This window comes from Magnusiomyces paraingens (assembly GCF_902498895.1).
Source record: "Magnusiomyces paraingens strain CBS 517.90 genome assembly, contig: contig1, whole genome shotgun sequence".
Classification (NCBI taxonomy): Eukaryota; Fungi; Ascomycota; class Dipodascomycetes; order Dipodascales; family Dipodascaceae; genus Magnusiomyces; species Magnusiomyces paraingens.
Genome location: NW_022474067.1, coordinates 3,457,092 through 3,468,671, shown reverse-complemented (window position 1 = coordinate 3,468,671; position 11,580 = coordinate 3,457,092). Strand labels below are relative to the sequence as shown.

Below are 11,580 nucleotides of genomic sequence, written 5' to 3'. Positions count from 1 at the left end.
GGTATATATACCATTTATTGCTTAAAAATGATTTTTTAAAAAAAAAAAAAAACTATTTAACCAAAATGATAAATATATATATATATATATATATATTAAACCTGTATTAGAGTCTTTATGGTAATCAAATAAAAAAAGAACATTCAGATATCATTTTTTTTAATTCCTGAAAACTGTATTGTTTTTCAAAATTGGAAAATTGGAAAAAAGTGGCCTCAAGTAAAAAAAAAAAAAAAAAAAATATAACCGTTCAATTAAAACAAAAACACTAAAATCCATTAAAAATCATAAACATAAACTCATAAAAAGATGAATAAAAAAACATTGATTCTTCATCCTAAAAAGGCCGCTAAAAGAATAACTGTAAGAATAATAACAAGAATAATGAGAAGACAGGCAGCACGACCACGAAAGTTGCGCTGGTGTTTTGCAGCCTTGGTGAGCTCACCGGCTGCATCACGAGTAGCAGATGCCATATTGTAAACATTAGCTTCAATATTGTCAATGACAGTACCTTGTTCAGTGACAAGGGCTCCTAAATCAGTGAAAATCTCATTTAGTTCGTCAATACCCTGCTCAATCCCTCTGATTTCAGCCTCGCGTTCTTGAATTAACCTATTTTGGTAATCAAGTTCGTGTTGGTTTATCAGTTCCTGTTCTTCTTGCTCTTCCTGTAAAACAGCTGTTTGGTTCTCGTCAAGGTCACTATTATCCTCAACTTCTTCTTCTTCTAATAATAACTGATTGCTGTGGTGCTGCTGCTGTGCTCGATCTCTGTTTTCTTGTTGATGAATTTGGAATTGATGTTGTTGCTCCTTAGCCAGAACAATTGATTTGCGTTGTTTCTCTGCAAGTTGTCTTTGTAAATCCTGAAATTCAGCCAAGGCTGATGAAAACTCGCGTGAGAGTTTTTGCTGTGTAAACTTTTGGGCAGGTGAGATCGCGACAGGCCCGTCACCCACACCACTTGAAAGAACTCCATCATCTTCCTGCCATTCCGTAAGTTCTTTTATACTATCACTTAGCTCACGAAACTTATTGCGTAAGTCTTCTGCTAGCGCGACAGCGCGTTCTTGTATGCTGCTGCTAGAATTTTTCTTGCCCAGGGCTTTGAGGTGGCTATGAAGTGTGCCCAAACTAGAATTAATGGCAAATAAACCAGAGGAAATCTTTTCTGTGAGCTGATCAAACTCGGGGGAATCCGAGTAAGGCACCTGAGATTCAAGATCGACGGTATCAACAAAAGACATTTATAACAGATATATTTATTTGTTTTTACTTATGTTTTTGTAAGAATTTCAAATTTATGATCGAAGAAGTGGAAATGGTGGGACCAAAAAAGAAAATAATAAGAACGCAATCGAACTGTATCAAAACTTGAAAAGCCCTAACCTCCATTACCCGGCCTTGGATATCGCGAGTTTGGGATTTTTATGCACTGCCACCAGAATACTAACACATACGATTAAGCATACAGACCCCTCATTCCCAGAAAATCTGTGTTCTCTAACAAATATTGTTTAAGTAACTAATAAACAAAATTAAAAAAAAAAAAATGCAACCACCATTTCATTTTGGTAATAAATCAATTTCGACGATAGCACTACCAACCACTCGGTCATTCTGATATTTCGATGGACCAGCCTTTTGATTTTCCAGAGGCCAACCTTACAGGTCTAACTTCACCGCTACTGGAGGCTTCAGAACCTTTGGCAGTCCCAGAAGAAATATCGTCTATACCGCAGCCTGCTCCAGCTACTCAAACACAACCAGCAGTACCACCAGCACCACCAGCACCACCAGCACCACCAGCACGGAAACGGCCCATGCGCCGTAAAATAGACCGCTCCAAAATCACTACATCCTCTTTAGCAACCACCAACGTTCAAAGTCCTGAGCCAACATCTGCTCCAGGCTCGAAAGGTTCCCAGAAAAGTGCATCTTCTTTCTCACCTCCCAAGGTTTACAATGATCTTGATTTTTTCAACCTCGATACTGGGGGAAATGACGAGGAGGAGGAAGAAGAACTGCAAAAAGAAAACATTAAAAAGGATACAACCAATGCTCCGCCAGTACCCAAAAATGAAGTCTCTTCATCGAACACAAATTCTAAGTCTAATAATAATATTAATAATAATAATAAACGAACACGGTCCCAGTCTTTTACCCAAACAATACATGCAGCCGCAAATGCAGGAACGCAGCCGAACTCAACTGGACACCTGAACAATTCAAATGAACCAATTGTTCTATCTGATGATGATGAAGATATCGTTATATCATCAGGCCCACACATCAATAACGGAATCAGTGATGAAAACAAAAATGAAAACAATAACGCGAGAATAATACGTCATCAAGAGGTTTCATCTCATTCATTAACAGCGTCACCATCTCCCGGCGCAGGCGCAGGTGGCGGTAGTACGACCCCTCTTTTTGAGAGCCGGAGCACGTTATTGCTGCGCAAAGAGGAAGAAACAGCTCAGGAAGTACAGAGAATCAAGGAACGGATGCTGAACCGACAAAAAAAACGAAAGATGGCTGAAAGCAAACCTGGAAGCTCTTTTAATGTGACTATTGTGCTGCGCACAAAGGTTACTGATTTAGAAGCGTTGGTTCCACCATTTTTTGAAAGTGTGACGAGTACGGATTCGCTGGGCCCTATTTTTCAAAAATATAAAGACCGAGTCAAAAAGTTTTCAGAAGAGCGACGTATTTCTCTTCAAGATATTGTCTTTGTATGGAAAAACAAAATTTTATTCCCCACATCATCCCCTGAAATTCTCAAGGTTACGGAAGATACACCTACCTTGCTAATTGATGTCATGTTAAGATTAGAATTTGACTATCAAAACGATGAAGATTTAAATCGTGAACTTCAAAATGTTGAAAGAGATCCTCAACAGGTGTTTGAAGCACGACTTAAACAAGAAATGGAAGCAGAGCAACTGGCTCGCAAAGCCCAAGAAGAAAAAGAAAAGAGTGCTAGTGCTGGTGCAAGTGATGATACTGACGGGTACTTCCGTATTAAATTACGGGGAAAAGACAATAATCCAATTTCTGTAAAGGTCCGGGCTCAAACAACGATGAAGACTTTAGTGGAGTATTATTGTAAGAATCAAAATATTGAAGCGGCTCTGTGGCCCAAAGTACGGCTGGTTTTCGATGATGAAGACCTTGAAATGAGCGGGACAGTGGGAGACACGGAACTTGAAGAAGATTTTACGGTGGAAGTTTATATTGATTGAAAAGGGTAATATATTTTTTACCGTTAATTGGTTATAAAAAAAAAAAAAAAAAAAAGCAAAATATACATCTATTCTGAGGGACTTTTGGAACGGCCCCATAACATGCGCATTCGACGCATTCGGTGAGGTGATTGAGAAGGAGACTGGGAAGGAGAAGAATTCGGCTGTAGCACTCGATTTGGTGGTTCCGACTCAGACCGAGGGGTTCGAGCTCGACTGTCTGAATCATTATTATGCTGATCAAACCATAACAAATGATGCTTGAGCTCAAAATGCGAGTTGGATCCTCCTCCAGTCACTGCAGTTCCTGGTGCCGTAGTCGTCACCAGTGCAGCAGTTGGGGTAGGAGCCTGACGGGAATGGTGGTGTGAGCGGGAAAAATGATGTCTATGATGCCGCGTTTTCCCTCCATCGGCGATACCATCATCACCTTTGGAGTCAGAACCATGACTCCGGTCGCACCATCGTCGGTGCGAATGCTTTTTCGAAGCAGAAACAGTAGCAGCTTTTGATTTTTCAAGACGACGCACTCGACGTGCCTCGCGTCGAGCCATACGGCGTTTATAATCTGAATCTTGTAGTACTGGAGAAAGATCTTCTTTGCGCACAAAAATACGCTTACTAGCAGGTGGGATGGAAATTGGGGCCGGACGAGATGGTGACGATGCTTTAACCGAGGATACTGCCGCTACATGGACATCCTTTTTTCCGTCTGTCTCAGGCTCTGTTTGACCAAGTCCCATTATACGAGGACCCCGGGAAGTTTCAGGCAATTTATGATGTTCGAGTGCTTTCAAATCCAAGTACCGGTCTTCAGTTTCGTCCAATGGCCAAAAAATACGCTGTAAAATACAGGAATCAATGACACTGTTAATCCAAGACAGTCCAGCCTCTGGACCAACTTCTCTATCATGTTCGATATCATTTTTGTTTATATTAGCCTGTAGCATTTTGGTAATGGTTTCCGCTTGATGCACCATGCCTTCGGGATCTTGGGTACGACCCAATAACCGATAACCTGAAATAGGGTACTCAGGGCCATGCAAATAAAGATACTCTGGAGTTCCAGGGGTTTCCATACGTATCTGAAGAGGCGTGTGAGCTGGACTTGGGGTGCGTGGTGGCGAAACGACCGAAGCTTGAGACGCTGGGGATGCTGGGGATGCTGGAGATACAGTCAAGTTTGGAGATATAGATTTTGTAGGTTCTGAATTAGATTGAATAGAGGTTTGTGTCGAAGTGTGGCCTGTTGCACGCAGCAACCAGTCTTGATAGGAAATTGGTTGTGGCGCACGAATAAGTGGCCTCCCCGGGGCAGCTGTATCAGCAACGTCTGCGGGGTTAGTAGCACAAGTAGAATCCACAGTATCAGACTCTCCAGGTTTTGCTGCTCCATCTTTAGCCACCGGAGATGAGATAAGAGGAGGGGAAACAGGCGGTGCTGGGGTTGAGCATCGGCTTGAAACTGCGCTACTAAATTCCGAGTTACAAGTGTCATCGTTTTTGTCGTCATCGTAATCTGAATTTTCAGTAATATTAGGTAGATCTTTAGGAATATAATATTCTGCCAAAATAGATGAAGTTTGCGGTGGGAAAGTACGGGAACCAGTGACCTTATCATAAATAAGCCCATGATACTCCAAAAAGTAAACACTTGGTCCGGGAACTGTAGCGTCGTCGGAGGTGTATCGAGCCGTAGGAACAATCAGAATCGCGTGGTGGGAAGACTTTGGGTCTGCTGCTCCTGGAGCTGTAAAGGAAATGACATATAGATTGTACCAGACCATGGTTGAACAGGGCTGATAACAGGTTGAACTGGATTAAATCAGGTAAGAAAAAAGAGAAAAACTGCTGTTTAAAGGAGAATAAGATGAGTAGAAGTAAAATGGAGATTTTGATAAAAAAAATTTAATCCAACATTAGGATAAAGGGATTTTTTTATATAAAAAAAATAGAAAAAAAAGTAAAAATTTGGTGGGGATTTTTTTTATTTTTATTTTAATAATTTTGAGTTGGGGGACATTAGATAACAAGGTTGCGACTGGCTGCGTGTCAACCGCAACCCGGTGATTTTCCCAGAATTTGAAGCAACCCGAGTTACATCTAAAAGTCTTTTCTTTCTTTCTTTCTTTCTTTCTTTTTTTTTGCTCTCTAGCATTTACTCAAGTATTATAAACGTCGTTTTATTTTGTGTTTTTCTGTTTGGCTGGCTGGAAATTCTTTTTTCTAGAAAGTTTACTATGGAAGAGAATCTACAAAAAACCCAGTGACACTAGTGTATCCCCGCACTCTCCGGTGCGGCGTGCGGCGTGCGGCGATATGGACCAAAATAGTTATTTACAGGTCCTCAGGTTGGCTTCCATTTCCTTATCTCGGGTTCTTAAAATCCCAGAAATAGAAAGATGGAAAGTTTGTGGTGACCCGTGTCAAACGAGGTACTTAAAATGAACATTCCAAGCGGAAGCGCTCTTCCTAGAAAAAAAAAATAATAAAAAATTATATAAGCAAGTGGTTAAGAGTAGAGTAGCTTAGGCCTACCATAACTGAAAAGCTAACCAACGTCTTTAACATAAAATCATCTTCAATAAAGATCAAAAACAATTCTGGAAGTTTAGGGGGGTATTAAAAAAAATATTATTATAATTATATTAATAAGAATATTAAAAACAAGTTTCTCCTTTTTTTTTTTAATTTTTCTTTGGTAGACTGACAAAGATTGTTGTTGCTTTTGAAAACAAAAATTAAAAAATTGAAAAAAAAATTGAAATAATTTGTGTTAAACCTGCTAATCTGGAAACATTACGGTAATTCATATAAAATGACTACTGTATAAATGATTTTGAAATTCTAAGATTTTATAATTTTTATTGCTCTATTAGCAACAAATTTGCTATTTTAGATAAAAATATTGAAACCTGTAAGTTCATAATATCTAACTTATTTAAGCTCTTATTTAACAATTGTTATATTCAACACTAATTTAAAATTATTTTAACTAAATTTAATCGCATTAGAACATTTTAAAAAAAAAATATTTATTAAAGCTTACAGAACATCTGCAAAATAGCTCGGATATCAGGAAAATTATGTAGGTAAACCTAAAATCCGCGAATATAGCATTATTAAGACTAAATTTGGTAAATTATTCATTCTCTTTAGTTGTAAAATTATTAGGACAATGGTGTCCATAATCCAACAGATAGAATAACCAAATCCATATCTATTAAGAAATTTTCAAAAAGTAATCCTAAAATTTTCAAATAAAACAAACAATAAGGTTGTTATTTTATATTGCACAAAATTTGGGAACGCCATGTATTTTTCGAGTATAGTTGCGATACCCAAGTGAAATGGAGGCCTATCAATACTTCAATCTCCACATTTTTTTTTTCAGGACTGGTTTGTTCTAAGGTCATTTTTTTTTTATTTTTTAGGTTTATGAAATACATGATGTGTGTTATATACTTAATATTCCTCAGATTGTTAAGACTAGGCTCATGAAATGGGCGAATTGACTTCTGCTACTTCTGTTCACTGGACTATTATGAGTTCATATTGCTGGTAAAAAAAAATAATACCGCTAAGAAGCTACAAATCTTTGTAAAGTTTTATAAAACCATGAATTTATTATCATATCTATTTCCTGAGATAAGTATTTATAAATTTTAAGGAAATTCGATAAGAAAAAGCTAAAAAACTTTTTTGAAAAAAAAAAATATTATGCGAACAGTCTATAGAAATTTATATAAGCTTTTTTTTCTCGATATTCTTGCTGAATGAATTATTAAAACCTTTTTTATTGTCGCATTGAACTTTTGATTGAGGGACCCATAAAGCCCGAATTGTGCTGAAAAGTGATATCTAGCTTTGAAAACAGCCGTATGAAAAGAAATTTTTTTACGCCCATTAAATTGCGTATTATTTTTGTCAAGCCTTGGGATTTTTGCTGTTGTATACGTATCTCCAATCATTTTAAAATAAATCAAATATATATTCTATATTACATAAAGATAAATTTGTAAACATTGTCCCGCAAGGCTAAGGCCCTGAAAAATATCTAATTAGATAAACTTATACATTTATTAAAAGTTTCTACAATCATAATGTGTTAATTGCTTAGAAAAACTCCATTTCCTTATACTAATAATCAAATTGAAACTACTGCGAGATTATTTATTTTTGCTATTGTAAATGCTCAAAATAAACAAAAAAAACCTAATTGCAATAGTCTAAGCTGACCTTAACTTAAATTTCTGGAAACCCTTTCAGAAAAACTTTAAGCATAAGATTAGCTTTCTACAAAACCTAGACGATCTAGTTTTTTTTTATTTATTAAAGACGTTAAACATATTGAAGCTAAATACAAAATGATTGAAATCGAAATTTTGATTAAAAAACTGCAATCGCAAAAGCTTCAAATGGAACTAGGCCAATTTTTCAAGCTGTATTAAAGATTTTTGGGAAGAAACTAATTTTTCTGACACCCCATGATTAGTCTAAAATCGACATGATTTTTAGTAAAATCAAGGTCTTTATTTTATAATTATAAATTTATCATGTTTCATTATTTGTTTAAGACATTATTTATTAAGTTTATAAATACAAGCAATAATAACTACTTTTAATTGTTTTTCTATTATTTTTTTTCTTTTTCTTTTTCTTTTTCATTTCATTTTCCATTTTTCATTTTTCATTTTTTTATTATTTTCATATTTTGGTGTCATGTGCGTCGTCAATCATCATTGTCAATTAATAAGTCTCTGGAAGACCCAAAGAAACATAGTCCGGTGTGCCGGCAGAGCAGTTAAAAGAGCGTTCGTAGGCCAGCTGAGGAAGAATACCGTACTCACGGCCCTTTTTGTAAGACCATTGGGTAGCATTGTAAGTTTCTGTATCCCAGTTCCAGTACATAAACCCCCATGAGTATTCTTCAAACACTTCCATCTGGACTTCCGCAAAGTGCAGCAAAAATGTCTTATATGCCTCAGAGTAGTTACTAGGATGGGCGACTGATTCAGTGCAAGAACAGCCTGATTGCCCATTGCATGAGGGCGTCAGAACGGCATTGGTGCCAATGACTTCAGGGTCAAACGTTCCTTCCCAGCGGGATCCGACACCGACATTGTTAAGATAAGGTGTGCAGTCATTGTCAGCCTGACTCCATTCACCAACAAATGTATAGCCATGGCCTGTTAGTGGATTCGAAGAACGGTTAAGTTGGTTTTTCCACTCTGAGCATACGTAATTGATTTTCCCTGCATGCGTCATTTGAAGGAGGTAGGAATCAAAGATGGTGTATTGATGGACATCCATAACCATTTTGGGGAAATCAGATTGATTAAAAACACCCTTCCAAGCATCAACACCCAAAAACCCGTCGCCATAGACAATATATCCATCATAGTCATGTTCTTCAACATCATCGTAGGCCTTTTCGGTCCAGTCGTCAACAACGGTAACGTTGAGATATGTCATGCGCGGCTCATTGACAAGACCATAAATAGTCACGATATTCTTGTAACGGTCTTGCGCAAAAAACTCTGAAATCTGAGCGTGAAGTTCCAAAGTGCGGTTACCATTCAGTTCACCATTAGTGCCATTGAGCCAAGCAAGGTGATTTTGACGGCCCGAATGATTCCAACCATTTTGACCGCCAGGAACAGAATGCAAGTCAACCTTGACACGAAGACCGTACTTACGAGCCCATTCAATACCACGAAGGAGATAGCGCCAGGAAACTTGGGGGAGGAACGTGTCATTGTCATAAGTTTGGATAGCCCAGTAGCCAAAGGGGATACGGACGTGGTCTAAGCCCGCTTCTGCAATTTCCTGGAATGTAGTTTCATTGACAAATGTGGCATAGTGCGTTTCTAAAAGATTTTTCAAAGCATCATCCCCCTCATTTTCACGAACATATTCTGACAATGTCCATTCGTCAATAATACCAAGGCTCAAATTATACTTTTCAAAAAATGAGGGTGTTAAAAATGGTTCTAAAATAAGCCAGCCGCCAACGTTAACACCTCGCATGGGTCTTTTTCCATATTCAAAATTCTCATTCAAAGGTGGAACCTGCGAATTTGCTTGAGCGGAATCATCCCAAGTGGAGTTGAGGCCCATAACGGGAATACCACCAACAGTCTCAGACGTATATGTCGTGTTGAAGTCAGTTGTATCCAACCATGTATCAATATCGTAAATAGTGTTTTTCAAATTTGCTGGTAATGAAGAGGCTGAAGGAGTAGAAGTAGCGTGCGAAGATTGAGTTGCAGTTGCAGTGCCCGAAACACTTGAGGCTGTTGAAGCCCCAGCTACATCGGCATTCTTATTACTGTCTTTATTGTCATCTTTATTGCCGGCAACGACGACGACACCGATCGGGACAAGAATGACGACAAGAATTATAATAACAATTAAAAGAAGCAAAAATAAGCACAGCTTCTTATGGCGAGACCAAACCCCCGCTAAGCCACCACGCTTAGCTCCTCCGGCACCAGCACCAGTGCCAGCACCAGCACTGGCTCCGGCGCTGCCACCCATTCCTACAGCCTTCTCGTCATAAACGTTTGGCGAATCGTGAAAATCAGGCTGGGTTCTATGTGCTGTAACACCCGCAGCAGAACTAGTGTTGGGCTGCGGATCAAGGTGAGTTGAGGAAGATGTCCCAGGTAAAAACGATGCCGAACCAGGGTGCATATTGTCACTACTGTCACTAGGAGCATATGCGCTTCCGCTGAGATAATAGTCATCGGCACCTGGATGCTGACCAGCGTTGACTCCGCCGGTATAGTTGTTTGTCATGGCGGCGCTCTTGTTGTTGTTGTTGTTATTATTATTATTATTATTATTATTATTATTATTATTATTATTATTATTGGAGCAGTTAGAATTTTTAATGTTGTTGTTGTTGATGTTGTTGGTATTGGGATTAGTTAGGGAGCACGCGGAGGAGGAGCGGGGAGACAAATTTATATGTACGAGTGGGCGACCTTGTGTGTCTCCTCCCATTGGCTCCACAACATTTTGTTCTTGTTCCACTTTGAAACTTGTTGCGGTTCCACCCGCAACGTTTATGGGTAAATTAGAACTGGTTTCCGGCTGTTCCTGGGCAAGATTAAGCCCAGATTCTTCTGTCTGAATGTTAAATGCACTATGAAGGTGGTCTGAGGGGTCCAAAATTGAGTCACAAGCCTTGCTACGACGACGGGGTAACACAGGACGAACAGAGGCGGATGTTCGCGAATTCCCTTGCCCTGATGTAGCGCTAAAATATCGTGTAGACCAGGTATCGGCAACAGGATTCACGGAAACAGACTCTAGTGATGAACTGTCGTCTTCATCGTCACTGTGATAGTTGGAGCTGTCTGAAGAAAAAGAGTTTCGTTTACTATGCAGAGCACGGTAAAGCGAATTTCTGCTGTAATTAGAAATAACGTCTGTAGCGGCTGCACTTCCAGGGAGCTCAAACCGAGGAATAGAGTGCCTGCCTAACGACGTCGATGTTGACGTGACATTAGAATTTAAGGAGTGTGGTGGAGATACCGAGTATCGTCGGTTTTCACCAGCCATAAGAACAGGGGGAGGCCTCGGCAATCGCGACACACTACGGAGACTAGCACCATCTCCCCCTGAAAGTGCGCGTCGATTTGGGGGTCGCGTGGAGGTTAACCCCGTGCTAGGTTTATTTGTTGGTAGCAGGTCGCCTGTGCTTAAGCTTCCACCGACTACAGAACCGTTGTAAACACTATTGTCTGGTCGTAAGTTCATATTTATCTTAATGCTACTGGGATCTAGTAAACTGGAAGAATGTGTTGATTCGATATCTGCTAATGAATTTTGGGATATTGGTATGTCTAGAAGCTCTGTAAGCCTTTTGGAAAGTTTTTCTGGATCAGGCTCGCTTGCTGAAAATGTCGACATGATGATTATTTAACAAGAATGATTTTGTCTAAAAGAATAGAGAATGAAGAAAAGAATAAATACGAAGATAAAAAAGTAAAAAAAAAAAAAAAGAAGAAAAAAAGAAGAAACAGAAGTTAGGCATTCATGTTCTTTGTCCATCAGTTCCTTGTACAGTAGCAGGTTTCAAGTTCACTTCATACGCAACAAGTGCAACAATATTCACATACCCCAAGCTTCACAAAGGCCTTTAATCACTGATATATTAACTAGGTATGGTTAAACAAACAAAGTTGGATTGCTTTTAATTCGTTTATAAACAACAATTAAAATTCAATGACTTCCATCGCGTCTGCGGAAATACGCCCAACTATATAAGCTTAGTCGGCAACTGTCCGCTTTTCGCTTCTTGATGGCTGGACTGTAGCAAATT

At 38.9% G+C, this 11,580-nt stretch overlaps 4 protein-coding genes across 4 annotated transcripts; 1 reads left to right on the top strand and 3 right to left on the bottom strand.

The window, feature by feature from the left end:
- Positions 1-332: 332 nt before the first annotated feature.
- On the bottom strand, positions 333-1,250 carry SAPINGB_P001023 (uncharacterized protein; the record flags this gene model as incomplete). The annotated part of the gene is made up of 1 exon (XM_031995746.1): positions 333-1,250. One exon carries the CDS (start codon positions 1,248-1,250, stop codon positions 333-335), a length of 918 nt encoding a protein of 305 aa, XP_031851637.1.
- Positions 1,251-1,634: 384 nt separating this feature from the next.
- SAPINGB_P001022 (uncharacterized protein) lies at positions 1,635-3,248 on the top strand (the record flags this gene model as incomplete). Its single annotated transcript, XM_031995745.1, has 1 exon — positions 1,635-3,248. One exon carries the CDS (start codon positions 1,635-1,637, stop codon positions 3,246-3,248), a length of 1,614 nt encoding a protein of 537 aa, XP_031851636.1.
- A 68-nt stretch (positions 3,249-3,316) lies between these two features.
- On the bottom strand, positions 3,317-5,035 carry SAPINGB_P001021 (uncharacterized protein; the record flags this gene model as incomplete). Its single annotated transcript, XM_031995744.1, has 1 exon — positions 3,317-5,035. The coding sequence occupies one exon, from the start codon at positions 5,033-5,035 to the stop codon at positions 3,317-3,319; it is 1,719 nt and encodes a 572-aa protein (XP_031851635.1).
- Positions 5,036-7,997: 2,962 nt separating this feature from the next.
- Positions 7,998-11,168, bottom strand: SAPINGB_P001020 (uncharacterized protein; the record flags this gene model as incomplete). The annotated part of the gene is made up of 1 exon (XM_031995743.1): positions 7,998-11,168. One exon carries the CDS (start codon positions 11,166-11,168, stop codon positions 7,998-8,000), a length of 3,171 nt encoding a protein of 1,056 aa, XP_031851634.1.
- Between the last annotated feature and the right edge of the window lie 412 nt (positions 11,169-11,580).